The sequence below is a fragment of the Eublepharis macularius genome, chromosome 1 (genome assembly GCF_028583425.1).
Source record: "Eublepharis macularius isolate TG4126 chromosome 1, MPM_Emac_v1.0, whole genome shotgun sequence".
Taxonomy (NCBI): Eukaryota; Metazoa; Chordata; class Lepidosauria; order Squamata; family Eublepharidae; genus Eublepharis; species Eublepharis macularius.
Window position 1 is genome coordinate 253,064,699 of NC_072790.1, and position 26,566 is coordinate 253,091,264.

The window sequence follows — 26,566 nt, forward strand, 5'->3', positions numbered from 1 at the left end:
TCCAAGGGGAGCAGAGCCTTACCCTCCACAGAGTCTAACAGTGCCCCAATATAGGACACCTTGCAGTTGGGCACCAGTTTGGATTTCTCAAAGTTCACCAGGAGCCCCAGGCGTTGGCAAGTGCTAAGTACCAAGCCAATGTCCTGCACCAGCCTAGCCTCTGAGTCAGCCACGATGAGCCAGTCATCGAGGTACGGAAAGATGGTACAGCCTTCTTCTCGTAGGAAGGAAACCACAGGGGCCACACATTTTGTGAACACACGTGGGGCAGTGGACAGGCCAAAGGGGAGCACCTTATACTGGAAAACCCTTTGCCGGTAAACAAAGCTCAGGTATTTCCTGTGCTCCTCCCGTATGCCCACGTGAAAGTATGCATCTTTTAAGTCAAGAACCGCAAACCAATCCCCCTGTTTCAACAAGGCGATCACAGCCGCCAACGTAACCATCTTGAATTTGGTCACCTTGAGGAAGGCATTAAGGCCCCTCAGATCTAAGATGGGACGTAAGCCCCCATCCTTCTTAGGGACCAGGAAGAACCTAGAGAAGAATCCCTTTACAGAGTCCTCATAGGGCAATTCTTCCACAGCACCCTTGGCCAAGAGCGACACGATCTCCGCATCCAGCTCGGCCATGGTGTTATTGACAGCTGTCAGGGGAGAACTGCATCTAGGCAGCTCAACAAACTCCAGCCCGTATCCCAGTTCAACAATAGTTAAGACCCATGAGTCAGATGTTATTGACTCCCACTCAGAGAGGAGTGGACTCAGTCTGTCCGAAAAGGTCGGGGATACGGCTGGCGTGACCCGTCAGTACTGCCTCCCGGCGCCCTGCTGATCCCTCTGCTGGGCCGGTTGTTGTTGCGCCGGACGAGGCTTGAAGGGCCGACGCCTCCTTTGCTGTTGTGCGGGAGGGTAAGGCCGCTGCTGGTAGGCAGGATACTGCTGGTAGCCCGGTCGCTGCTGGTGGTATCTGCCCCGATAGTGGTAAGGGCCGGACCGGGGAGCGTACCGTGACCTGGAGGAGGGCTTGTCCGCAGGAGCCAGACCCAAGGACCGCGCCGTCTGCCTGTCCTCTTTCTTCTTTTTCAGGGTCTCGTCGGTGGACTTGGAAAACAGCGAGTCCCCTTCAAAGGGCATGCTCTCCACCCTGGAACGCACCTCTTGGGACAGGGCCGTCGACCGCAACCAGGAGTGGCGCCTGAGGACCACCGCCGAAGCCATTCCCCGAGCAGCAGTGTCAGCAGCGTGGCTCCCAGCATTCATTTGCTGTTTAGACAGCCGGACAGCCTCTGTTTGAAGCAGGGAGACGACAGCCTTCTGCTCGGGCGGGAGGTCTCGAGTGTAGGATGCCAACTTCTCCCAGAGGTACAGTTGGTACCCTGCCATGATGGTCTGGTAGTTGGCAATCCTCAGACCCAGCGAAGCCACAATGTACTGGCGCCTGCCCATGGCATCCAGCTTCTTGCCCTCTTTATCGGCAGGCACCGAGGAGTGACCCGATCGTCGGGGGTTGAACTCCTCCGTGACCAAGGAGGAAGGTGGAGGGTGCTTCACCAACGCCGGCCAGGTGCCCTGCTTGATCTTGTAGAGCTGCTCAATCCTCTTGGATGTTGGAGGCTGATCACAGGGCACCTGCCACACCTTCTCCACGATCTCCTCAATACCCTCGAGCATGGGGAAGCCGACGTACGCTGGATTATCCCCGTAGATCCGCTTGAGGAGTTTGTCCTTGGTCTGGGGGACTGCGGAAGAGATATCCATCTCAAGAGCCTGAGCCATCCTAGCCATCTGATCGGCATAGATGCGGAGGTCCTCGAATGGCGAGTCCGCAGATGGCACTAGCTCCTCAGCCGGCGATGGTTCGGACCAGGACTCCGACTGGTAGTCAAAGCTCTCCACTTCCTCCTCATCGGAACCGAGCTCAGATTCATGAGCCTGGAGTGGAGGGGGAGCCCACGCCGACCTCGATGTTGAAGGCCTCGGATCCGACACGGAGAAGCCCGCAGGTGCCCCTTCCCATTGGCAACGGTATGGCGAGGGGAGGTAGGAAGCCTGCCGATGTCGGGACGCAGTGGATCGGGCTGATCGGACACTGTCCCCGGAACGACGCCGCTCACGACCGACTGGAGGTGGAGATAGACGGACAGGCGACGGGCGGCTCCGACGAGGAGACGGGCTCGGTTCCAGCCTCGGCGACCGAAGGGCAAGCGATGGTCGGCTCCGACGGCGCGGGCTCGGCTCCGGCCCCGATGAGAACTCTGCGGGCACCGTCTCGAAGGCCATCGGATCCGGCACCGGCACGGAGATGTCTTCTGGCTCGGGGGAGCCCAGATGAGGGGAAGGCGTGTGAGGAAGGACGATGACCTCCTCTTGAGGAGCGGGATGCGGCGACCGATGATGCTTGGTCTTCTTTTTCTTCTTCGCCGGCTCCGAAGAAGACCTCGGAACCGACGCGCTCCTCGCCTTCGAAGGGGACCTCGGCTTCGACCTCTTAGGCTTCATCGGAACCGATCCGGACGTCGGTTCCGACCGGGGACTCGGTACCAGGATCCTCGGTTCCGACGTCGGTCTCGGATCCGACCTGGTAGAAGACGCGCTACGGGGCGGCCGCACCGGTCCCTGCGCTGGAGAGGCCGCTCTCGACGCCGAGGTACTCGGGGGACGCGGTTTCGACCCCGACCTCGCGGAGGCCACTGAGCCAGCTCTTGATTGCCGTTCGGCAGAGGGGCTAGGGCCGGCCTTGGGGGAAGGCAACGGATCGCCTCCGGACATGACCTTCTGCCACAGGGAGGAGTTCAGTCGGGCCTTGCGCTCCTGCCGGGCCTTGTTAGTGAAGCCCTGGCAAATCCTACAGGCCGACACGTTATGGGTCTCCCCCAAACAAAACAGGCACAGCTCATGGCCATCGGTCTTGGCCATTTTCGTGTGGCATTGGAGGCAGTGCTTAAAGAGTGCCTTGGAGGCCATCTTCAGGGGCACGCTAGAGAGAGGTCAAACAATCCGGGTCGTATTTACCGAGTCCACGTCAAAGTCCAAAACGAGATCCGAAGAATAGTCAAGGTCACGAAGTCCGAAGTCAAAAGCCAAACAATCAGTCAGAATAAAGCACGAAGCACAAAAAGCACAGAGCAACGAAGCTCACGTTCTCTCCAAGCGGCGGCAAGAAGAGAACTGAGGGAAGGGGCCGTTGGTCGCTGGAGGATCACATGACCGTTTGGGCGGGAAAACGGTCGCTGAGGCGCGCGACAAACGGCCCCTTCGGAGCCATGGAAGCTCTAGAAAATTCTCCGGCGGCTGGCCTGCGCCTGCGCAGTCCCCATGTGTGGAGGCACAGAAGAACGAAGATGAACTAGTAGAAATTCTAACACCTGTGATAACTGGCAGTCAAATGGATATAATCCTTTTCGTTTGGCCCACATACTAAACCTATCCCATTTAAAAGCATAGGATTTTCTGGTGTTTTCCCTTCTAGAGTTAAGGATGACCTTTGCTATTCTATCCGAGAGCTTGTGCCAAGCTGTCAGTTTCAGTCTGGGAAGGTCGTGATACCATACCCGTGTCACTGAGGAGATCTGGTTCTGATCCGAAGTGAAACAGTGAGCCTTTGGACAGGCGCATCGCATGTTGGAACCATGGTTGTCTGGGCCAGTTACTATAATTATATTTGGCTTGTCTCTCTGTATTTTGCTGATTGTCCTGGCAATCAGGGGAATAAGGGGAAAGGCATAGAAAAGGCGTCCCTTCCCAATTAAATAGAAGGCACCCCCTAGTGAATTCTGACCTATGCCTCCTCTTGAGCAAAACCTTGGTGCTTTTTGATTCCCTTCCTTCGCAAATAGTTCTGTATCTGGGTATCCCCACTCCAGGAACCCCAGTTCTAAGTATGTGGTTTTCAGGGACCACTTGTGGTCCTCTGTGTTGAGTCTGCTTAATTTGTCTGCTACTACATTTGCAGTGCCCGGTATGAGGACACCCTGTAAGGCCGTCTCTCGTTCCAATGCCCATTCCCAGATCAGTGTTGCTTCTTTGCATAAAACTCTGGAAGTGGTGCCTCCATTTGTCTAAATAAAACATAGCAGTACGGCTGTCGGTCAGAACTTGGACCCTCTTCTGTTTTACGGTATCTGTGAATGCGGTAAAAGCGTAACGAATGGCTCTCAATCTGAGCACATTAATATGTAACTCCTGTTCATTTTCCATGAGTGCTAAGCGAACCACAGAGGGGCACCCCAACCAAATGCTGAGGCATCCGTGGATACGGTCACCTCTACTTGAGGTGATCTAAACTCCACCCCCACTAGGAGGAGGTTGTCATTACTCCACCGTTCTAGTGACTTAAGTACCGTTCTAGGGACTGTATACCTCTTATTCTGCCCCGAGTTTCAAAACCGTGGACAGATAGGAACCAAAGCTGTTCATTTGTGCATGTGTAGTCTGGCCATAGGTGTAACCGCTGTAGTAGCAGCCATAAGTCCCAATAGGGTCTGAATGGTCAGGGCCGATGGAAATCTGCAGCGGGTGATCCGTCTCACTAAATTCTTAATTGTTTGGTCTCTCTTGAGGTAGGAAGCCTTTATTAGTCACACTATCCAGAATGGCTCCTCTGAACTGTGCCCTTCGAGAGGGTATAAAAGCAGATATTTTGAAGTTAACCCCAAGCCTAATTTTTCGCAAGTGTTAATAATCACTATACCTACATGCTGTTCTAAGATCTACGAGGCTGAGATCAGCCACTCGTCCAAAGACGGGTAGTCTGAGGATCCTTGTTTCCTCAAATAGTCCACCACTATGGCCATGCATTTTGTAAAGACCCTGGGGGCAGTGGAAAAACCAAAAGGTAACACCTGGTATCGGAAGATTCTCTCAATACAGGTAAACCTTAAAAAAATTTTATGCGCTGGGTGGATAGAAACGTGGAAATACACATCCTTTAGGTCTAGGACCGCAAACCAGGCATTGCAAGGAAGTAGCTGTAACACCATATTAAGTGTTACTATTCTGAATTTTTGAATGTGTATAAATGTGTTTAAACCCCTGAGATCCAATATAGGTCTGACACCTCCAGGAACATTCTGGAGTTGAAACCCCCTTGGGACTCACAGGTGGGTACCTCCTGTACAGCTCCTTTCTTTTGAAGTTCTATTAGTTCAGTTTGTAATTTATCAGAGATGACGTTTTGGGAAAAATCAGGAAGACTCAGAATCGGGTAACTGGAAAACTCAACTTTATATCTAACTTGAACAGCTTCAACGCCCACGCATCAGAGGCAATTTCTGCCCAGGTTGCATAGTATTTTGTCAGCCTGTTCCCAAAAACGACGGGCTGTTCTACGCCTAGTCAGAACAGCTGCTTTTGTTGGCCCCAGGACTCTTTATCCAGTGAAGCCTATTGGCCTTGGCGAGATCCGTTATTGGATCATCTACATTGGTGTTGCCCTTGTTGAGATTGGGACTGTCTGTATTGAGAGTAATGAGGATACAGTTGGTAGTGGTAATGTTTGCCCTTATACTGTGGATGGTACTGATACCAATGAGCAGGTTGTTATTTTGGGGGAAGCACCCCATGTGAACGGGCCCCACTGTCTGTCCTTTTTTTTCTGTGAGAGGTAATCATCCGTCTTAGAGGAGAATAGTGTTTTCCCTCAAACGGCAAATCCTCTGTTGCAGCTCCGTTCTGATTTCTGCAATACGAAAACGACTGTATTGTTTACTGAACGCCCCAGCACTGATGGTACGGACTTACACGGGGTCGCCTGCCTTGAGTCTCAGTGAGACAGGTGTGCTATAAATAATGCAAATAAATAAAATAAGGCCATAAAGCGGGCTTGCCAGAGCCATTTGCCCCAGGCCAATTAGACTCTCTGCCAAACGGGACATCATTATATGACTTGGGCCATATCGGAACGAGCTGCACTCACAGCCCGAGGGTGGTGGCCAAGCCTCGGGCACCTGCCCCAAGACACTGGGGGCCCCGCAGAGGGCCCTTCTGGGGCACATTCTAGGGCTGCTCACATTCCAACCCTGTGGGGGACAGCCAGACCTCAAGCCCATCACCCCAAGACAGTCTGTTGGTGTCATTTGGGAAACAAAACACATCTTTCCCCTTAATGACTTAAGCGATCCTGAGGACAGGACAGGACTGTGCGGCGTGGAGGAATGAGATGCGAGCCTTCCTTTGCATCAGGCGATTGTGGCAATTCAGCCGATACCTCCAGTGGCGAGACGTGTGCTTACTCACATTTGCGACCACTTTGACCTCCTTATATTGCGCTTCGTAAAAGATCCCTGCATTTTCAAGCACTTCTGTTAAGGAAGGAGCATTTTTCACTTGTTTGTCTAGGCTGTTCACAAATTCTTCCAGCTTTGCACTCGCTTCTTCAAACTCCTTGGAGAACTTCTTCCCACCGGTTTTGTCTGAAAATGAAAAGGCACCATATTTACGCTAAAGGAAGGGTTAAGATGGCCCTCTTAAAATATGCTCATAGGTCCAGAGGAGTTAGCCCTGTTAGTCTGTAGTTATACAACAGTCTAACCAACTTTACTGTAGCATAACTTTCGAGATCCACAGCTCTCTTTGTCAGATGCATCAACTAACAGAGAAAGCACTAAGTGTAGCACTAAGCCCCACAAAATTGGTTTTCTGAGAATCACTGCGGGGCTTTTTGCTTCACATTAAAACTCAAGTTTCTAGCCCTTAGGAATGTGCAGCCGCTCTATTGAAGTCACAGACTGGGGGTGGGATGGGCGACTAAGAAGCTCAACTTCCTACAGAGGTTTTGATTAGTCCCCAAAACCTAAATAAAGTGCTAAACTAACAGATGCTTAGTTTTATACAGATCACAAATGACTGGTTTTCTTGTCGAAGAGCTGGGACTATCCTGAGCAGAAATTACTGGGAAAGGATCAGGCTTTGATAGTTTTTTTCAGCCCTGAACCATCCCTGTGGCACTTGAAAGCCAGGCTTTATGAAAACAGCCTCTTACGAATGAGCATGTATTTCCTGATGGATTTAAAAGGACTCGTATGCCACAGGCTCTCCATCCAATGGGCTGGGCCATGCATATCCCTCCTATGGACCGAGGGTCCTCCCTGGGAATGAGGTGCTGGAGGAAGGCACCAGCCATTAGTGGAACGTCTCCGTGGGACCCAAACCCAGCGCCCAGCCACTTCCTCCTTTCCCTGGCACACCAAAGCCATTAACGGGTACCTTTCAAGCACTTCAGGGTTTCGGTGCTGCACACATCGACCCTCATGGTGGCCAGCTGCTTCTCCTTCAGTTCGATCTGGTCTTCGGAGCGCTTGTATAACAGAAGCTCATCGACAAGAGACTGCGGCTAGAAAGGAGAAACACAGAGCCCTTCAGCACTTTCCAGCAGAACTAAGATGCTGAAGGCGGGAGACGGGGGGAAAACAGGTAACGTTTCCTGCACTGGGGTGGGGGGAGAGTCCCACTTGTATACAGGAAGAGGCAGCACAGTAAAAGAAAACTCAGCTGCGGCACTGCAGGTCCTTGGACAGCCACCCCACCCGCAGTGTAATTTCCTTCGACAGCCCATCCCAGTCAAGATGCCCCCACAACATCATCACGCTGTGAAGGTGTCAAGACCTACTCCCATGGCTGGTAAAAGGGATATATATGGGGGGGGGGGCGCTCTTCCTTTTCACAGTTATCATGAGACAAAGAAAATACTCCCTGCTGGGCTTACCCCATGGGTGAGAATCAAATGCGCCCCTGCCGACTCTCCCTGAGGCCCCGAGACTTTAAGGAGCTGTGCGCCAACTGGCTCAGGGGGTAAGCGTCATATTTGTAAGAGGGCCATGCACACATCTCAACTGCTTTACTGACCGCACAGCTCTGGCAGAGAGAGAAGCTCTCCCCCACCAAGATACGCCTCGAGTGCTCGCCAGAGGTTGGCTGGAAGTCCCTCTTGCCCATGAGAAGTCAAACTCAAGCATGAGGTCCAAACCAAGTGAGGAGGACATGGGTCTTCTTTGCCAGGCATAAGGACCTCCTGGAATTGCTCCCCTGTCCCAATTTTATCCTGACCTCCACCTACAAGGATTTCGGTGAGGCAGAAGAGTCTCCATTCCTCTTCTATCCTCAACAATCCCGCAATATAAGTTAGATGGTGTGTGCATGTGAGAGAGACCGTCCCTCCAACGGACCGCCCAAACCTCCCCCCCCCCCGTCCCAAAGTCACCCTGGAAGCTTCATGGCCAAGCAGGGATGCGAACCCACACCTCTCCAGTCTGACACTGAAACCACGACGCAAATCAGGTAGCTGGGCCGACAAGAGGCTTTAGTGCAATACCCACCCCCCGCCCCCAAACAAAACAAAACCCTTCAGACAACTCTTTCCAGCCCACCCCATGCTGCTCCAGTCAGGAACTGTGTGTGGAAGTGCTGCTTTGAACACTGTGGACACCGGCCCCCTCCTCTTGCTGGGCAACGAGCCCTTTTGGAGCTCTGGTTTAAATAATAACTGCACTTATCTACTGCCCTTCTGAACAGATTAGTGCCCCCTCAGAGTGGTGGACAAAGCCATTGTTGTTGTTCTCCCCACAATATAGTTGGGGAGGTGGGCTGCGAGGAGCGGCCCACACAAGGCCACCTGCTGAGCTCACGGTAACAGCGGGATTAGAACCAGCAGAGCGCTGATTCGCAGCTCGACCACTCATCAGGTTCACTTATGTGACACGTTTCCTGGGTGGGACGAGATCTGCATTAAGCCAAGGGGTTAGATTCAAAGCTCCACAAGCCCTGCAACTTAAGGCAAAGGAAAGTTTAAGATGGGGAGATACTATACTACCTAGGCGACACCATTACTTAAACTTAATTGGAAAGAATTTGGTTTGGTAATATTAGAAGATTTTAAGGAACTGGAGCATTTTTCTTCACGTGAAGAAGTAACAGGGATAGATGGAGGGAGACCTCCTTTACTCAACATTTTCAGTTACATCACATTTTATTTACCATACTTAGATGATTTAAGAACTAAAATTGAATTTGGAAGAATTCTTTTGCCATCCCGTAACAACAACGATCAATGAAATGACAGAGTCGGCTGGTGGCAGACCTGAAAGCTCTTCCGCTGTCTTCCTCAGGGACGAGTGATCGTTCTGACTTTGAGATACGTTTAGCTTACGGCCATCAGCAGAATTATGCCCGACACATAACTGGAAGCGTGCAATGCCGCATTTGATAATGGACTGAGATCAGAAAGCATGGGAAATGGCTCTTATGACAAAGTCAACCTCACTACGAGAGATTCACAAATATGTTTTACTAACCAAACTAATACATTCGTAGAAAAGTGGCCTATGTTTATGATATTTGTGTTCATTCTATTTTGCAATAGTAAGTTCCAGGACAAAACTAAGCCAAATACATTGTTTGATTTGACTGAAGCTTTTTATAGATATGCACTCTCGTTTTAAAAATTAACATGATGTTTTTAAAAACTTACTCGGAATTCTGCAACGATCTTGGACTTCAGAGCAGCTTTTGGATTCGCAGAGGCTGTGGAAAGGAGGAACAGAGCAAGAGGTGACTATTCAGACTGCAAATCCCAAAGGGCTGACACATTCCAGCAAACAGCGTCGCCCCTCCCTCCCCCACCAGCAGGACTTAACACCTGAGGGGTGTCACCTGCGTTCCAAGCTCCCCTGCAACACCCCCTGCGGGCAGCAGTGCCTCTCCTCATCCCCTCCCCTCAAAGTGACTGGCACATTCAGTCTGACTGTCCCCCCAACACAACATTACTTCGCCCTCTACTGAAGAGTTTCCCACCAGCCACCTGAAAACCAAGAAACACCTCTGGATTAAGACGGGCACACTTCACGCTTACGCTTGAGAAGGCTCACGGCCAGAGAGTTTTCTGTTCTGTACATTCAGGAGAATGAGCTGGCAGGCTGCAGAAGGGACTGAGGGATCTCAGATTTGCAGGGGGAAGGAATGAAACTTTTTGAAAAAAGCTCCTCTATGAATATATTTCTCTGGGTGCACAGCAAGGAGCAGGCAGGGATAGAACCTGTGCCCCCTAAAAGGAGTTATTGGTACTGAGTTTTTATATGGAGAAAGGTCATTCTGTGATGCACACTGGCTCTGACCGGGATGGCGCAGGCTGCCCAGCATCAGCCCTGGTTAGTACTTTGATGAGAGACCACTAAGGCAGGCCAGGGTTGTACGCAGAGGGGTCCCCATAAATCAGCTGCAACCTGATGGCACTTTAAACACATGCAATCGACCTTGAGTCTCACCAAGAAAGGTGGGTTATACGTGATGCTTTTCTTCTGGCTCATTCTGCTACTTGTGTTGACCAGGCCTGTAGAAGAGTCAAGGCTACCCATCCACAAAGGATGCCACCCCAAAATTTCTGTGCAATCCACTGTTCTGAGCGCATCTCCTGACTAGATGGGTGCAGGGTCAGGCTGGTGACTCACACAGGGCTGCAATGTGCATCTGCCTCTGGACGCAAGCAATTCTGCTGCGATGTCAACGACTGCACGAGCCAATCCCGCCTGATGCAGAGATCGGACAATGACCTGCCCCCGACGAGAGGCTGACTAGAAGAGAGCACGGCCAGAGCAGCAAATCATACAACCATACAGCAGGCAGCCTCCCATGTGGCCCCAAACACCCTTAAGTAACTAGCTCATTCCTTGCAACACAAACGTCGGGAACGGCTGCTTTGACAGGCCCAACTGCCTGGGGAGTGCCACCTGTGTTCGTTTTCAGAAGGACATGCACAGAAACCACACACAATCGTGACTACGGCCGGCTTGGGCTGTGGCGTGTGGCTGGGGTGGGAGTCTTGCTTTGTCCTTTGGCCTCGGAGGCTATGTTCTTTCTTCCCTGGCCTAGTTTGCTGCTTCCGAAGAAGAACGGAAACTCTCTTCAGGATGTTACATGAAGACTATTACAGCATTCATTAATGTGGTGCTGGAAATCAGGACACTGGCTTTTGGTCGGTTCCATCGTATACCACACAGTGATGCGAGCCCCAACAACATAAGCCTTTCCTGCCCGATACTCTATCATCTTTGTCTCTCAGCCATTTGTGGCTGCCCTACGTCCAGCGCTATGCTGGAGAACTGCACAAATAGAAGTGAACCTGAGAATGCCCAAGGCGGCCCCCTTTCTGCGCTCCCCACCCACTGTACTTCGAAGCCCGTGTCCTCTGATTACTCCCGCTTGCGGCGGGAAGACGGGGTTCCTCGGCACCTCGTCTAACAAGCTTCACTGCGGGTCCGGCCAGGCCTCCCTCCACCTCCTCTCCTCTCCGCCTGGGTCCTGCTGATTTGCAGGTCCTGAGGCGCACTGCGCAGTTTCCGGGGGGGGGGGGGGGGCGGGCCCCTCCGCACGAGACCCCAGGCACTTCTCAGGTCTCACGAGAGGGGCCTCTGGAGTGCCTCACAGGTTCCAGCTGCTGTTCAAGGAGGCTTTTAAAAAATACTGTGTCAAGTTCAGACGGGATTTCCTTACTTTGAGATTTCTTCCATGACTTAGTTGGTTGTTTGCTCTGAGTTTCTTTCTGCTGCTTCTGAGTTTTGAAAGAGGAACCTGGAAAACATTTTCATTTTTTTTTTGTTTTGCACTTTGATATTATGGCATTCCCCTTCAGGGATCCCTTCCCCTCTCTTTGTGGCAACAAGGCTAACAAAAACGGGCATGGAGGTCTGCCCAACAACCAGCAAGCAGGCAGCAGAATCCCCCAATTCGAAAATAGACTCTGGCTGTGAACAGGGGCATCGTGGACCACCCCTCCACACTCAGAACTCTCTCCAGCTTCCCCTCCCCAAAGAGCAAGGCAGCATTCTCAAGGAACAGAACTAAGCAGCTCCTTCTGTTGACGGATAAGGCATTCAGCCACATTCTTTCAACTTAAGGAAGCAGACAGAAGACAGTCAACATCGTCAACGCAGCGATCTTTATTTGGCAGCATATGTGGCCCGCTGGACAAAAAGTGATCACAGCAGTGAACAAAGGACTCACTGAACTTCCTCTACTGTCAAGGCCCAGCCAACCCAGCATTCAGCTTCCGTCCCGCAGGTGGACATACAGGGCTCTGCTCGCGCTATCACAGGCACCCTCCCTGTCACTGCAAACCAACTAATGCAACACAGGCACTGAAAAAGGAACGCAACATGACAGCCCTCCCCACTCCCAATCAAATTATAGGCCAGTTAGCTTAACACCTGTTCTGGGCGCATCAGAGACAAACTGTCAAACATGTAGAGGAACAACGTCTGCCGAAGGAAAGTCAGCATGGCTTCGGCAAAGAGAAGTCCAGCCTTGCCAATCTTACGGAGTCCTTCGAGAAGATCAACAAGCACATGGGCCAGGTTCATCCAGCGGATATTATTTACTTGGCCTTACAAATTTTTTTGATAATTTACCTTACCCCAGATGCCTGAGTAGAATTAACAGTCATGGGATAAAAGTGCAGATTAAAATTTGGTTAAACAGGAAGCAGGCAGCAGAAACAAATGGGCAGCTCTTGCAATGGACAGAAGTGAGCAGGGAGGTGCCACAAGAACTGGTGATGGAGGCAGGTGCTATTGAGTTTGTTCATAAAAGATCTGGAATTTGGGGCGGGCAGTGGAGTGGTCAAGTCTGTAGACGAGACCAAATTACTCAGGATGGTGAAAACCAAGGTGGATTGTGAAGAGCTCTGGGAGGCTCTCTCTCAATTGGGCGAGTGGGCAACAGTGTGGCAAATGAAGTTCAATCTCGGTAAGCATAAGCATTGGTCCATTTCTTGAAAAAACCACCACTTGAGAAGAATGTATAATAATAATAATAACCAATTATTGTCCAGTCTGTAATCTGCTCTTTCTGGGTGTGATAACCAAGAGTGGTTGTGGAGTAATACCAGGTCTTCCTGGATGACTTATCTGCTCTAGACCTCTTTCTATCTGGTTTCAGGCTGGGCTAGGGGATGGAGATGGCACTGGTGGCTTTAGCTGACTACTTCCATATGAATGTAGACAAGAGTTGTGCTTCTCCACTGTTGTCACTGGATCTAACAGCAGCCTCCGAACTGGTAGGCCAAGCCATCCTGCTGAGATGTTTGGAGACGGACGCGGGGATCAAGGTAATGTACTCTGGAATGCTTGACACTGTTCCTTAAGGGCTGGAGTCACTGGAGGGCCGGTGGAGACCATTTAGCAGTATGGGACTTGCCCTGTGGGGTTCCACAAGGCTCAATCGCATCCCACATGCTGCTCAACTGGAATGCAAAGTCCCTAGGAGAAATCACTCAGGGGTCTGGAGCTGGGAGCCATCAATATACTGATGATACCCAACTCTGCACTTCTTTCTCTGGACTGCCTGAGCCTGCTGTAGCTGTCCTGAGCTGGCACCTGGCAGCTGTGGTCAATCAGATAAGGGCAAAGAAGTTGAAACGGAACACTGCCAAGATGGAGCTGCTCTTGGTTGGGAAGACTGAGATCTTGGAGGGCTCTGCACTGTGAACACTGGACAAGATTCAGCTGACCTTCCCTGACACAGTTAAAAGTCCGGGGGCTTATACTGGACCAGGCATTATTGCTGGACAACGCAGCTGTGAAAATGGCTGTCTTCCATCTTTACTTAGACTGGAAAATGGATTCCTACCCTGACCCAGACCATCTGGCAACAAAAATCCATGCCATGATACCCTCAAAGCTAGACTATTGTAATGCATTCTAGCTGGGTCTGCCCTTGAAGACAGCTACTACAGAACACTGGAGTTCATTTACTATGAGGAGCTAAGTGGAGTATAAATCTTACACCTATTCTACAGTTGCTCCATCAGTTACCGGTTAGTTTCCGGGTTCAGTGTTGTGCTGGTTAGGGCTACAAAGTCCTTCATGGCTTAGGACCCCCCTAACTACTAGACTGCCTCTCCTGCTACTGTCGGGATAGCTGTGCTCATGGGCAAGATCAATAGTTGCCCGTCCCAGAGCATTCTCTCTGGTGGCTCTCTGCTGGCGGACTGCTGGCGGACTCCATTGCTGGTGGACAATGCAGGGGGGCTCCGACGTCTTTACTGTTTTGCAGAATCTGTGAAATGGAACTGTGCAGGCGGGCACTTCCTATATAGGGAACAGGGTTGCAGTTTAAATTATCTGAACATCTGAGCTGGATTTCTTTTTCTGCCTCCTCATACAATGTTACTTACTGAACGTTTGACAATAAGTTTTCCAGGGTATTTAATGTGCTGCTGCCCTTGAATCTTGTGCTTCTACTGCAGACTAACATGGCTACCCACAGGAAACTATCCAAATGCCACTGTCTATGTGTCGGATATATTCTTTATTTCATTATTCTCTAATGGCGTAATACAGTTTTATTGCATTGCTTATTGTTTGTATTTTACTGGTCTTCACGCCACTGTTTTTATCTGCCTTGAGTTTCAATGAGAAAGTCTGATGAAAAGTAAAGTAAACTGAATTAGAACAAAGTCTCTTAAACTTTAAACATGCCTACAAGGTCTGACCTGGCTGAGACTGAGCAGGAGAGAAATCCTAGGACTGGACGGAGTGGCTCAATGAAAATGTCAACTCAAAGATCAGCAGGGGTGAAAAAAGGCAAGCTCTATGCCGGGGATTATTAGGAAAGGAATTGCAACCAGAATGGCTAAGGGGCTGGAACTCCTTTCCGGCAAAGGAAAGCTGAGGAGTCTGGGGCTTTTCAATGCACAAAAATGCAACAAACGAGAGACCATGACAGAACACGTATGGGATGGAGAGAGTGGACAGAGAACGTTTTCACTGTGTCCTTTTTTATGAGAACTTGTGGGAGGAGCACTCAATGAAACCGACAGGTAACAGATTCTGGACAGACTAAATGAAGCGCTTCTGTACCCAATGAGTCCAGTAGCACTTTTAAGACTAACCAACTTTATTGCAGTGTGAGCTTTCGAGAACCACAGCTCTCTTCGTCAGGTGCACTGTCAGATGTTGACGATGCATCTGACAAAGAGAGCTGTGGTTCTCAAAAGCTTATGCTACAATAAAGTTGGTTAGTTTTAAAGGTGCTACTGGACTCTTTAACTATTTTGCAGCTACAGACTAATACAGCTAACTCCTCTGGATCTGTACCCAATGAGTAATGGCATTCACTGCCAGTAGATGTAGTGATGGCCACAAGTACAGATGGCTTTCAAAAGGGCTAGACAGACTCCTGGAGGTCAAGTCCATCAATGGTTACTAGGCAGCCATTACAGCTCATACACACAGCGCCTGCCATTGATGGTGGCAGAATCACAGCAAACACTGCAAAGTTCAGCAATTTCTTTGAAACACTCACAGCCAAGTTCATTCATGCTCTGCTCTGCACCCCAGTACAGTCAGCAAATGCAGGCAGAAAATAATCAAGGGGCTTCACGTCAAAGGGAAAAAACTGAACGTTTCTTAACTTCAGGTTCTTCTGTCATGCAAAAAAGTGAACATACAAATGCAGTGGCGTTAAGAGGGAAAAAAGAGAACTTACTTAAAGCTTCCTTTAGGGATGTGATGGTTTCTTCTGGATACACATTTCTGTCTTCCCAGATTTTAAAGATCCTTTCTATCGATTTAGCAACTGATGGGTCTCTGCAAAGGACATATCAAAAGAGGCTCTGTTTTAGCTGAAGAACCTTTCCCCCCTCCTCCTCCATGTATATACAGTGTTGCCCTCTGAGACCAAAACCAGAAAGGCCACATGCAGATCAGAGTGACAAATAGAAGACGCTGCATTACAACTATCATTTCTGTACTATCCCTGAGCCCGGAAGAAGCACTCGCCATGAGTGACCAGGGCGAGCAACATGCATGGACACAGGAAGTGGCCTTCTCTTGAGCCAGTCCACTGGGCCAATAGGGCCACTCTTGCCTCCTTTGACTGGCCGCTCCTCTCCTGAGTCTCAGGCAGAAAAGGGTCTTTCATGCCCCCTAGTACCACCTAAGCCTTTTAACTGCAGATACCAAGATACCGATGTGAATGCCTGGGGGGGAAATGGGTTCCTTCCTAGAACTCCCCCCCCTCCGATATATGCAATGGAAAAATTGGAGTGTTTGGGGGGGGGGGCACCAGAAAAATAACTCCTCTGAAACGCTGCCTCCTTTGGAATCTGCAAAATGCTCGTCAAGAGGCTTTTCTTACTCAAAGCGAGTAGCACAAAGCCAGAGCAGCTTTCCCAGTTTTTATGATACGAATATTGGGAAATTGGGGGAGCCCTTTTTTTTAATGAATGAAAGACAAGAGTTTACTTCAAATGCGTAATATGAAAATTTCTCTGTATGACAATCTACAGCATTAGATAATAATTCCTATGAACACTGTACACACTAATTTTTTTTATAAATGTAAATAATTTGGGCAACAATTAATATGCTATAATGTGTTTCATGAAAATCCATTATTAAAGAGTTTAGGGTTTTCGACTTCCGGTTTGGGATTCATGGAGGTCTAACGCAGCTCCATTTGCAGAGCTGACCGGACTGCCGTTTTAAGCGGCCGGCGGGGTGAAAATAGCCCGCGGCCGACTGCTCTCAGGTGGAGAGCAGGCAAAGAACGCTCAAGACCCTAGGGTGAGTTAGATCTCGGACGAGGGGGGGCTCTGCGTAAGGGGTCCCCTCCCGATCCTTGAGGTCCCACCTTGCGACGGGTCGGCTACAATCTCTGCGGCAGTTTTGGGGCCAATTCGGCTGGCATAAGACCTACATACCCAAGCTTCGATTGGGGGAAGAAGTGGAAAGGAGAACTTGAAATCGAAACAGCGATTACAACCCGAGGAAAGTGAAGGGAAGGTAAAGATCACTATCTTCCGATACGGGACAGATTGATAAAAACAGAGAGGAAAAAAAGTACACTTTTAAACTGCAACAGACTAGTGAAAAGGAGGGGAAGCTCCGGCAGGAGTTGTATTTGAAAAGAGACTAAGTTTAAAGAAGTTATTAAAGAAATCGGACTATTGTTTTGAATACCTGTGGCTTTGGAGCTGTGAGAAAAAGACACCATCGCGAGATCTGCTGTGGGAAGACGGGAGACAGGAAGTGCGTAACAACAATAGAGCGGCTGGAGATGTTACCAGAACTGCTCTTTTATTATAATGGGGAATTAGCTGTAGCAGTCTGTAACTATTAATATTAAGCGAGGATCATAACCTATGTATACGGAGGTCCTGATCCCAGACACTCTAGTGAAAAAGAGGCAGACAACGAGTCGGGTCCAAACACGTGTATTGAGTGTAGCGTAAGCCTAGCTTGCACAATCATACAAAGAACATACAAGGTCTAAGAAATACAGAGTAGGAAATACAGAGACGTTCGCATTAGCTGGTTCCCAACGATGGTAAGGGAAATACTCACTTATCCTGGAGCGAAGCAGAGACACAACAGCGAGGTGGCCCAATGCCAGCACTGGGACCACAGACGGACAGCAAGGAAGTCTGGATAGGAATGGCCTGAGCACCATGCGGTCTGAGAGACCAGCTTAAATACCCCAAAACGTACCCTGGGGCTGGTGCTGTACTTGGTGGTTCTCACAGATTAAAACAAAGGGTCTAATGGGCTACTGAATGGCTTGGATGGGCCACTTTGGTAATCAGATTGTGATAAGTGACACCTCAGGAAGAGGGGACAAAAGAGGGAGGGGGAAATCCAAGTGGGCTGAAAGGATGTTCCAGCGGACAGGGCTTGTCCTGATGTCATCAGCTTCTGGAATGCGGAGGTTCCTTTGAGATGCATTCTCTAAGTGCTTGGGATGGTCGGCACTTAGTTCCTTCTCCGGGGCGGCTCCTAAGATATGCAGAGCGGGGCGAGGGGCTCTCGCTGCGGACGTGGTGTGCCCGCTTCGCCGAAATGGCTTCTCAAAGCAGTCTTCTTCCCAGGGTCTTCTGGCTGCCTGAGAACATGGATGCCGGCTGGGCATAGCTGGGGCTGGATAGCAGGCTGCCCGGTAGCGAGGGCAAGCTCGGCAACCTACCCGCGGGAGGCTCCAGGCGGGAACTGACCAGGGAGCGCCTAGCCAGGCTCGCTGGAGGTTTCCCCGGCAGGCGCCCGGCTGCTAGCAGCGGCTTGGGCCCATATGAGGCAGGCTTCCATGGAGGCAGGGGGAACAACACTTTAAAACACAGTCCAAAGCAGGAAACAGGCACGGTCCGTGGCAGATGGCAATGCAGGCACGGGGCACACTTGTAACAGAGTCCAAACACACACTAGGAAGTCCAGATACAGGTCAGGGCAGGGCTGCCCAGAAAGAGAGTCCTTTGTGCAGTTAGCCAAACATGGAGTCAGTGAACTACACAGTCTATAGCAGCAGCAGGGTGGTTGACACGCAGGCAGGAAACTGACACGTGTATCAGAGCACACACGTGCAAAGCAGTCTATGGTGCAGCAGTAAAACAGTGACGGAGGAAGCTCTAACACAATTCATAGCAGGCTTTAAAGCAGGGGAGGGGGCCTACTTGGCAACAATTCCCCCCCTCGGAGACCCCGGGACGTCAGGCACGCGGGTCTCCGAACTTGACTTCAAAGGCGAGGTGGTCGGCAATGTCCGGTGGTCGAGCTTCGAGCGAAGAAGGAGTGGGAAGGGAAGGAGGGGGAGGCGTCACTCAAAAATTTAGTTTGGAGAACCACCTAATCCGAATAAGTGCAAATTTAGATCAGCCAATGGGCTGCAGGTCTCTGGGTTCACACCAGGGGGTGTGCTAAGTGCAATTGTCAGAATAAATAGTAATAATTCATAGCAATAGTAATTCATAGTAATAGGCAGCAATGATCAATTCATGCATAAAAACAACAACAATTCATGTTTGGGTACATGGATCAATTCATGGCGGGAGGTAATTCATACGGAATTCATGGTGGGTTAAAAGTACTAAAAACCAGGGGCAATTAATATACATGGATCAATTCATAGATAATTAAAATCATAAACACGTAGGATTAAAAGCAGGGATAATTCATACAGGGTAAAGTGAAATGTGCAAGCATGGCATAATTCATTGAGGGTAGGCTAATTCATAAATGGTTAGAATCATAAAGACATAGATACATAGGGTTTAAAATGATAATTCAGGAAGTTAAAACCGATTTCATAGATGATAGCAGCAATAGTAAAAGCAAGTGCGGGGAAATAATTCATGGGGGGTAAGCGGCGGAAGGGCTCATGGGGGACAGAAAAATAAACTCTGCGATTAAAAACCAAATCAATATGGCTGGATTAAAATCAAATTCATAGACTAGAACTGCCTCGGCGGAGGGAGTTGGGTTAAGAAGGCAATTCAAAAGGTTAAAATCAAATTCATCGGGATAAAGTTCATGGGCGCACTTGCAGTAGCTGGAGGGCGGGACTAGTTCGGGGCTAAATTCATGGGAGTAAAATTCATGAAAGCACTGGGAAGAAATTCATAAAACAATAGAGCAACAAAGATCACAGACGGCTCAGTCCGCAGTACAGCTGCTGGACTGGGTTGCATATTTACAAGAACAAGCAAACTTAGTCCATGTGTTCCAAAACACACTTCCACCCCCCCTTGTTGTCTGCGTCAATCCGCAGAGCAGGGTCGGTGAGCGGCGAGAAGGGCTTCAGGCACACAGTTCTAGTCCTCATGGAGGTAGTGCCGCTGGCGGTCGTTTGGAGACGGGCCGTGGGCTGGGAGGCAGAGAAACATGTCCCCCCCTAGTCCACAAGAGGGCCTCGGAGCGGTGTCCGGCAGCAGAGCGTCCATGGGGCTGGCTCAGGATCCGTACACATAGTAAAATACAAGCATAGTTCATACCAGCACAAGCAATGAAACAAACAAGGGTTAAAGGAGGGCGCCAAGAATAACCATTAGGGCAAGAGTGGGTCTGGATTGTAATGGTCCAGACGGTAGGATAGTTGGAGTTGCTGGAGCTGTCGGCGGCTCCAACAGCCCAAATAGAGTAGTGAGGCACACAACAAAACTTGGAAGGCCAAAATAACAATGATCGGGTGCAAAGCCAAATTGTAAATTCCAGTGGCAGTGGGGCTCCAGCCAAAGAGGGTCTCCCACCACGAGTGCTCGCCGGTGGTCTTAATCCGCTGGACCAGATCCAAAATCTCCTTTCCGTTGTGGGACACAACCAAAGCAGTAGTGTCCCCGTCCCTCTGGATGCCCTGGAGGGTGCGGTGAAGCTGCGGGTGGGTCAGGAGCTCGTGGATTAGCTCCAGACCGATGCCAAGGGAAACTGGCTTCACATGACGATAGATGGAGGGTGCCACCAGGATCTCTTCTTGGGTCCAGACCGGTACCGTGTAGGTGAAGTCACAGGCTGCCACCGAAGACAGGTTGCAAAAGCAGCGGTTGACTCCCGGAATCACGGGCTTCAGCTGGAACGAGTTCAGGATCACAAAGTCGCAGGCCGTTCGCACGCAGGCACATCCTTTCCCAAGGTAGACCACAGCGGAGCTGTTCTCCCGGACGACCTCGAAAGAGCACTCATTGAGGGCGTCGACTTGCGGGGCTACACAGGGGTGATGAGGTGCAAAGGCTTGGTCCTGGCAAATGAAGCCGGTCTGGTCTCGATGCTGGCACCCTTGGAGGCTGACGAGCTGCCATCCGGTCGGGGTGAAGCGGGCCCAATGGTCGGGGTGTCTGGCGTAGAGGACCTCGGTGTCGCTGACTTGGAGTCCCAGAGGCACGACTGGATACACGTGGAATGACTCGTGCGCACTGGCCGTTAATAAAAATAATTTAAGCTCCTGGGTGGTCGGTGAGAATGAGGAATTTACAAGAGACCACCAGGATTCAAGCTCCAGTTCTATGGGTGACAATTTGGGCGTAATCAATCTTTTAATTTCCAGGGGCAAGTGCCCGTCCGTGGCTTGCCGAATTAGCCCCATGGCCACAGCCTGATTTAATTGTTGGGCTTGCATACATGCCATGGCTATTGACACGTTGCGTTCAAAAGACTGTGTCCCTTTGAGCAGCAGAGAAAAATCTCTTTCAATTTGACTCTCCCAGTTAACTAAAATGGAGCTGATCTCGTGTTGCCCATTTGAAATGGAATTTAGGGACTGCACCACCGGTTTACCTAAGTCGGAGATGCTAGTCGTGACATGGGCAAACTTATTAGCGAGAGTCTCAATATTGACCGAATCCATGATTGCTAAGCCTCCGGCTGCAGGAGCAGTCCAGTCGGCAATGCTTCGTCTGGCACGCGAGAGAGAGAGGGAGGGATCGATCCACAGTTGTAGCCATGCATTCCAACCCTTGCTACCGGCCTCCAGATAGGGAGCGCACTGCGGCAGCCTCTGGGTTATATTTAACTCAGCTAAGTCTATGCGGATCTCTTTTAAAGACATTTGCGGGCGGACTAGAACTCTCTCTCGAATGTCAGTTTTCAAAACATGGGAGCCCACTATATGCGTGCCGCCTTGGCTTAATTGTTCATTGCTAGCAATCAAAGGGTCAATTTGGATGGTGTGGGTCTCCTGGGTCCGGATCAGCAAGGAATAATTGCCTGGTTCATGAGTCAAATTTACAAAGAGCAGCCCAAGCCGGTGAAATTTCTCTACTAGGGGCTTGGTTTGGCATTCGGGCGTCTGTTGAACCAGAATCCAATCAGGTGGGCCATGTTTGGCTAGGTCTTCCTCTTTTACAATCCAGGTCAGGTTCTCCCAGTGCTCTATAGCCAAGGAGAGAACTGCGCCTGAAGGGGGCGTGATAGTGACTGATGCAGACTCAGTGGTAGTGGTGCCTAGTAGGATGGTCATTCTAAAGGGGTCTCCTGCCTTCCATACTGCGGCCGACACTAAAATAACTTCACAGTATGGTCCGAAAGCCTCAGTGACAAATGGCGAGGTTTCGAAGTTGGCAGGGGTGGTATATTTGTCTACCACCGGGACTGCGGTGGGGGCTGGCCTTATACGGGGAAGAAACATACAAGGAATCGGAGCAAGTGGTGAAACCGTATCAGTAGTTGAGTAGCATACTAATTCTTGGGACATGGTTTTGACTCCTACACATAAGATAACAAGCTCTGGGGGTCGGATCCACTGCTCTTCACAACTGCGGAAGTTAGTGCGATCCGTGGGGGTGGTCATATTGCTCTGCTGTACAACTTTGCAGACCATCATTTCGTTTCCTGCCAATGTATTAATACATCTCCAGTGGGGGTAGGGCATTAATTTGGACGGGCGTCCCTCTGTTAGGGTGCCTGCCAACACGAGCAAACACAGGGTAGCCAGGTGCCTCATCTCCTGGCCTTCTTTTCCTTTCTGTGGCGAAAGTATCCTGGGGAGACCTGCGGATATAAGTACAGGTTCCCTGAGTTTATTGCAGCAAAATAAATGAAGTGAAGTAGGGAAAAAGAAAAAGGGGGGGCGTTTTTCTGCCAGCACTGTCTATTAGGTGGGGCTCGAACGAGAAGTCCCGGAGCACTAAGCGAGCCTTCCAGCTTGTTGCTCTGGGGAACTCCTGTGCGAAGGTTTCTTTCTAAGGCGTGTATATTTCAGGGGGGAACGTCTTTAAGAACATAAGCATAAGCAAAGCCATGTTGGATCAGGCCAGTGGCCCATCCAGTCCAACATTCTGTCACACACAGTGGCTAGAAATCCAGTGCCATCTAAAGGACTGTCAGTGAGGCCAGGACACCAGAAGCCCTCCCACTGCCTTCCTTCCAGCACCAAGACAACAGAGCACCACCTCCCCACAAAGAGAATACCATCTATCTCCTGTGGCTAATAGCCACTGATGGACCTCTGCTCCATATATTTGTCCAGTCCCCTCTTGAAGCTGGCAATGCTTGTAGCTGCCACCACCTCCTTTGGCAACGAATTCCATGTGTTTATCACCCTTTGTGTAAAGTAGTATTTTCTTCTATCTGTTCTAACCCGACTGCTCAATAATTTCATAGAGTGCCCACGAGTTCTTGTATTGTGAGAAAGGGAGAAAAACACATCTTTCTCGACCTTCTCTAACCCGTGCATTATCTTGTAAACCTCTATCATGTCTCCCCTCAGTCGTCTTTTCTCCAGGCTAAAGAGCCCCAAGCGCCTCAATCTTTCCTCATAGGGAAAGTGTTCCAACCCTTTAATCATTTTAGTTGCCCTTCTCTGTACTTTTTCCAGTGCTATGATATCTTTTTTAAGGTCTTTACGTCGAGCAAGGGTCGGCTGAACGTTGGGCGGGATTATGCAAACTCGCCCCAGGGGTCCCTGGGTGCCTAGGCTATGTGGCCTTCAGGTGCCCCTTGCTCGGTGGCGGGCTGCTTTTATTTTGCGGGCTGAGAGCTATCGGTCCGGCTCGGCCTGGCCTTGCCGTTTTTTAAAAAGAAAAGAAAACTAAAGAGCGGCTTCCATTAACTATAAGGGTTGTTGCTAAAGGAGACCTTCGTTCTATTTTTCTAAAATAATTTTTAAGTAGGGGTGGTTAGGGTTAAAGGTATGTTTTATGATGGTTTGCTTTTGCTTTGCCTTTTTCCCTCTGCTTTTTTTTGCAGGACCTCTTGTATGTATTTCAGCGGACCATATTTTTTCCTAGGATCAATTTTTGGAGGGACTCCCTCGGGAGGCCCCAATTTCATGTTAAAAGAAAGAAACACACAAAGCAAAAGCACACGGGCGTGGGTTATTTTCAGGTTGCCCTCACTTGGAAGGCCTGGCAGGGCTTCATTATAACTTCAATATGTCTCCCCCCCTTCTTTTCCCTTGTACGGTACGGGCAAGGGAAAAGATTACGTGGGGCGGGCGGCTGCTGGCGGAAAGGGCCGAAGTGGAGCCGAAGGTGCTCGGCAGCGTTTATCGAAAAGCGGCAGAGGCGGCCGAGATCTGCCGGCGCCACTGGGTCTGGGTTATTCGGGGGTCATCTTGGCGCAGGGGATTCTGGCTATGTAAATGAGGCACGCTGCCCCTTGTGCGTGGCGAACGCACCCCAATAACATATTCCAGAGGGCACATATTTACAAAATACTGGCGGGTCTTTTACCTTTGCACTAAAGCGTACTAGATGGTGGCGCCGTATAGCAACTCACCATGACGAATATGAACATTAGTAAAAGAGGGATGTTGGGCTATTTGGGGATCCTTTTCCAGGGGAGGCACGGCCCTCAAAGCCAAAGCCGACCATCATGCGAAAGCGTGGGTCTGGCAGGTGAGACCCCGAATCTACGTAGATGCGGGATCTTCACCAGCACGGCGGGTGAAACGTTTTCAAATACAGAGATCACCTTTATTGGTGCATCTACAGTATTGGAAATCACCTCTGGGCTAAAGCCTCTCCAACCACTTCCACACAGCAACTCTCTTTTGCCTGTGTAATTTTTTTCCGAACATGCGGCTTAAAATCCAATTAAGAATCACTTTCGGTGGTGGTCCCACTTGGCCCCGGTTGCCGTGTTCCCCCCAAGGGTCCCAACTATGGGGCCCGCCTAAGAAAGTTAAAGAATAGAACTGACAAGAAATAACAAAAACACTAAATGATTATAGGAAGCCAAGTTGGCTTTTTACATCTAATTTCAAAAGGGAATTGGGCTTCAGGTTCACACACACATAAAGTTAAGACTGCACAACAAAAAGGGACGGGGGCTGCGGGGACTTGAACTCAAGTCTCCTTAAGGTGGCTTTTCCACTCCTGGTTCCAATCCCTTCCAAATTCTGACAGGGAACCAGTGATTACATTTATTTGGGCTTGCTTCAGCCTGGGAGAGGACAAAAGGAAGAACTGGGAGGAGGTCAGAATCCTGGTCTGGCCAGTTTTTCCATTTCAATGAGGGGTGGGGGTGCAACGCTGAGTGGGAACAGTCTGTTTCAGATGCTGCTAGCAACTGGGATTCTTTCTGGAGTTTGCTCACTTGCATTATTACATTCCTGACTGCACTTACTGCTGGAGGCTCTACCTTTTCACTAAGTTTTGGGCTTGAGCCTTTTAAAACGTGGAAACAGATACACAAATGTCTTTGAATTAGCTCGAGCACTACTAAGCCACACAGGCACAACATTAGGTTTTCTTCAGGGGTGTTAGTCAGGGAAGGCTGAGAGAAAGCTATTTGGTGTGTAGTTGCAAGCACTGGATTCTCAAAGCAATTTAATTCTTTTAAAGGAACTGCATTTTTACTTTTGTTTACCTGTTCTTCAGGATCATTGCAAGAGGGCACAGTCACGGTGGGCTGTGTATAGCTTGGCTGGGGGCACTCTATGGGAGCCAAGACAATTTCCTGGGGAATTACTTTTAAACTCTGCACATGCTCAGAGGCTAAAGTGAATTCTGGCTTCTTGGGCATGGGGGCTGAGGCAGAAATTGGAGGCAAAGGTGACTGGCTACATGTTTCACTGCCTTTGGTGGGGCGGGGTGGTGATTCAATCACTGATTGTTCCTCTAAAGTTTTTAATCTGGCCTCAGTGAGTCTCTGGGATTCCAGGAGATTTTGCATCAGGGTTTTTAAAGTGGCAGTTTCATTATTCTGGTTCTCCAGCAAAGTCTGCATGCTAAGGAATTTATTGTGGAGCTGCTCTTTCTCTATTGTGCAAGCATTTAATTTTTCTTTTAATTCCTCATTCTCTTTATTAAGATCATTTATTTTTAAATTCTGTTCCCTGTTTACGCTTATGAGTTCATGGATTTTATTTTGCAGCTCTGCCAGGTTCCTTTCAGAGGTGTCTGGCAAAGTTGGTGCTGGGTTCTGGGTGCGAATCACCCTTTGGAATCTTTCCTTCTCTCTTTTATGTTTCCAGCTATTTTTAGTTCCCGGAGGTCGAAGGCTAGCCTCAACCTTTGGTTTTCTCCCACGGGCAGTTAAGTGGGGAGAAGCATGTGTGACCCCCGGGCATCCCTATTGGAAAAAGGGGTTCCCAGCTGGTGGTGGCTCTCCTATTACTGTAGCCACTGGCTGTGCATGTTGGGGAGGGCCTTTCGCAAGGGTGTCTAGAAGGGCGGAGAGAAGAACTGAAGTGGGCTGCTGGTGGAAGAGCTCCATGTCTGCCCCATGATCCTTGAGCCGCTTCCAGAGTTCCCAGCGGAGTGAGTCCCTGGCTGGCGGTGGGCCGCCTAGGTCAGAGGGCTCCTCATGGTCCTTTGGCTGCGGTCTCCAGGAGTCAGCCTGACTTGGGGGAGGGTAGACCTGGTGATTGTAGGGGTGAGGTGCCCGAGGGGGCGGGGGCGCTGAGGGCAGCGCAGGTCTCCAGGGCTCAGAGGGTCCCTGTGGGGAGGAAGGGTAGTGACTGGGGGTGGGCGCAAAGGTTACTCCTGGACGGGAGTCCCTCTGGCTGCGGCCCCGAGTGAAGCTACCGCTTCTCCCACGCAAGATGCCACCTCTAGGCTCCGAGTACGAGCTATGCCCTTGGGGCCGATATTGGGAGTGGGGACCATGGTTGGCATACGTGACTGTGTTGATGGGCTCACTCTCTTTCCTATGGGAGGCTGGGGACTTCACATGGCGGATGGCGCCGGTTTCTCGCAACAGGCCAGCAATGCTCCTGATGCGAGCTTCCAGGTCTCCCCATGAGATGCTCCCGGGTTCTACTCCTGCCAGTGCTAGGCGGGTAGTGCTATTGAGACCATCTAAGACTGCTCTCCTGAACTCTAATTCGTCAAAGTCGGGTACATCGCTTGCATCCAGATCTACTTCATCTGCTAG

General features: G+C 50.1%; 1 protein-coding gene across 2 annotated transcripts in view; it reads right to left on the reverse strand.

The window, feature by feature from the left end:
• The window catches only part of RPRD2 (regulation of nuclear pre-mRNA domain containing 2), an 81,595-nt gene that overhangs the window by 15,704 nt on the left and 39,325 nt on the right, over window positions 1-26,566 (reverse strand). The window contains exons 3-7 of one of the 2 annotated variants that reach the window (XM_054998703.1): window positions 15,477-15,577; window positions 11,484-11,561; window positions 9,466-9,518; window positions 7,206-7,332; window positions 6,237-6,412 (exon numbers count right to left, since the gene is read on the reverse strand). In XM_054998703.1, coding sequence (XP_054854678.1) covers window positions 6,237-6,412; window positions 7,206-7,332; window positions 9,466-9,518; window positions 11,484-11,561; window positions 15,477-15,577 — 535 coding nt within the window. The remainder of the gene's footprint in view (window positions 1-6,236; window positions 6,413-7,205; window positions 7,333-9,465; window positions 9,519-11,483; window positions 11,562-15,476; window positions 15,578-26,566) is intronic. The other variant, XM_054998713.1, reaches the window with a different exon arrangement.